The sequence below is a fragment of the Seriola lalandi genome, unplaced genomic scaffold, assembly GCF_002814215.2.
Source record: "Seriola lalandi dorsalis isolate HSWRI2012SDOR001 ecotype SW California unplaced genomic scaffold, Sedor1 jcf7180001976063, whole genome shotgun sequence".
Classification (NCBI taxonomy): domain Eukaryota; kingdom Metazoa; phylum Chordata; class Actinopteri; order Carangiformes; family Carangidae; genus Seriola; species Seriola lalandi.
The window spans coordinates 1-1,271 of NW_019446729.1; the positions used below are offsets into that span (position 1 = coordinate 1).

General features: G+C 40.5%; 1 protein-coding gene across 1 annotated transcript; it reads right to left on the bottom strand.

The window, feature by feature from the left end:
- Positions 1-110: 110 nt before the first annotated feature.
- Positions 111-903, bottom strand: LOC111656165 (adenine DNA glycosylase-like; the record flags this gene model as incomplete). Its single annotated transcript, XM_023407775.1, has 5 exons — positions 867-903; positions 704-777; positions 537-578; positions 385-456; positions 111-224 (listed from the first exon to the last, which is right to left on the bottom strand). Coding segments are annotated over exons 1-5 (339 nt in total), but the record flags the coding sequence as incomplete, so codon positions are not given.
- Positions 904-1,271: the final 368 nt, after the last annotated feature.

The window sequence follows — 1,271 nt, forward strand, 5'->3', positions numbered from 1 at the left end:
AGTCATCAGTGACAAATGGAGGTACTGCAGTTATGACATGTAACCTCAGAGTGTGTGTGTGTGTGTGTGTGTGTGTGTGTGTGTGTGTGTGTGTGTGTCTAATAACCAACCTGTCCCAGTGCAATAGAGCCTATAGCTGCAGCAGTGTAGCGTCCCACACCAGATAACTGTTTCAGCAGGCTGTCGACAGTCTGAGGCATCTGTCCCTTCAGCTCTGTCACAACCTAAAATAACAAAGTTATAACTGTTAACAGGTGGATCAATTCATAAATCTTTGCTCACATTTACATAAAGCTGCTGGTACAATGAAGAAAAATGGAGAAGGCCTGAGAGTGACACATAGATACATGCTACAAAACAAATGTTACAAAGTGCAACACAAACCTTCTGAGCTCCTTCATGCAGTCTTTTCCCCCGGGAGTAGTAGCCAAGACCCGCCCACATCTGGTTCACCTCCTACAAATAAATAAAGTCATTTGAAATTCGAAAACAATCTTTAAATCACCATAGTTTCCATAGCTGCTTTTAGAAATCACCTCAAGTGTAGCAGATGCAAGGTCCTGCACTGTGGGCCACCGCTGGAACATAATAAAGAGAGAGTCCAAATTACACACAAGGTTGTATATTCACTAGATTTAAAGTATCCAAAGTCAATGGTATCCAAAGGAATCCAAAAGTAACTTAATATGTCAGAGGAACTTACCTTCATCCATTTGTTGTAGTAGTCTTTTACTGTGGCAACTTGAGTCTGCTGCAGCATAATCTCTGAAACCCACACTGATAAAAAAGAGAGAGACACACTGTCCTGTAAATGGCGTCAGCAGCAGTTCAACATATCGAAATCTGCCAGGAAAACGTTTTCTTACCTGCATATGTCCTAATGTTGAGGTCTGGTTCTGTCATAGCCTGTCAGAGAAATACAGGGAGCCAGTCAGTTGGATTACTTCATGGTAATTGCAAGCATTGGTTCTACGCTGCCTAATGTGTGTAATGATACACTGAAGTAAGAACTTGTGCTAATAACCAAACTAAGGCATCACATTACTGTAATTTCAGAAGAATTTCAGGTAAATACTGTCAGATAACATTGATAAATGAGGATATGATATTCTGACTGTATTGCACAGGTATAATCTACTAGGTGTGACTTTAATCTCAGTGGTAAAAGCATCCTTGCAGGTGTCTGCTGCAGTAAACATGTCCCTGAACCAGACTTACTAAAACGCCTTCCGTCATATATAATTTAAATTAATGAATGCTAGTGAGTTGGT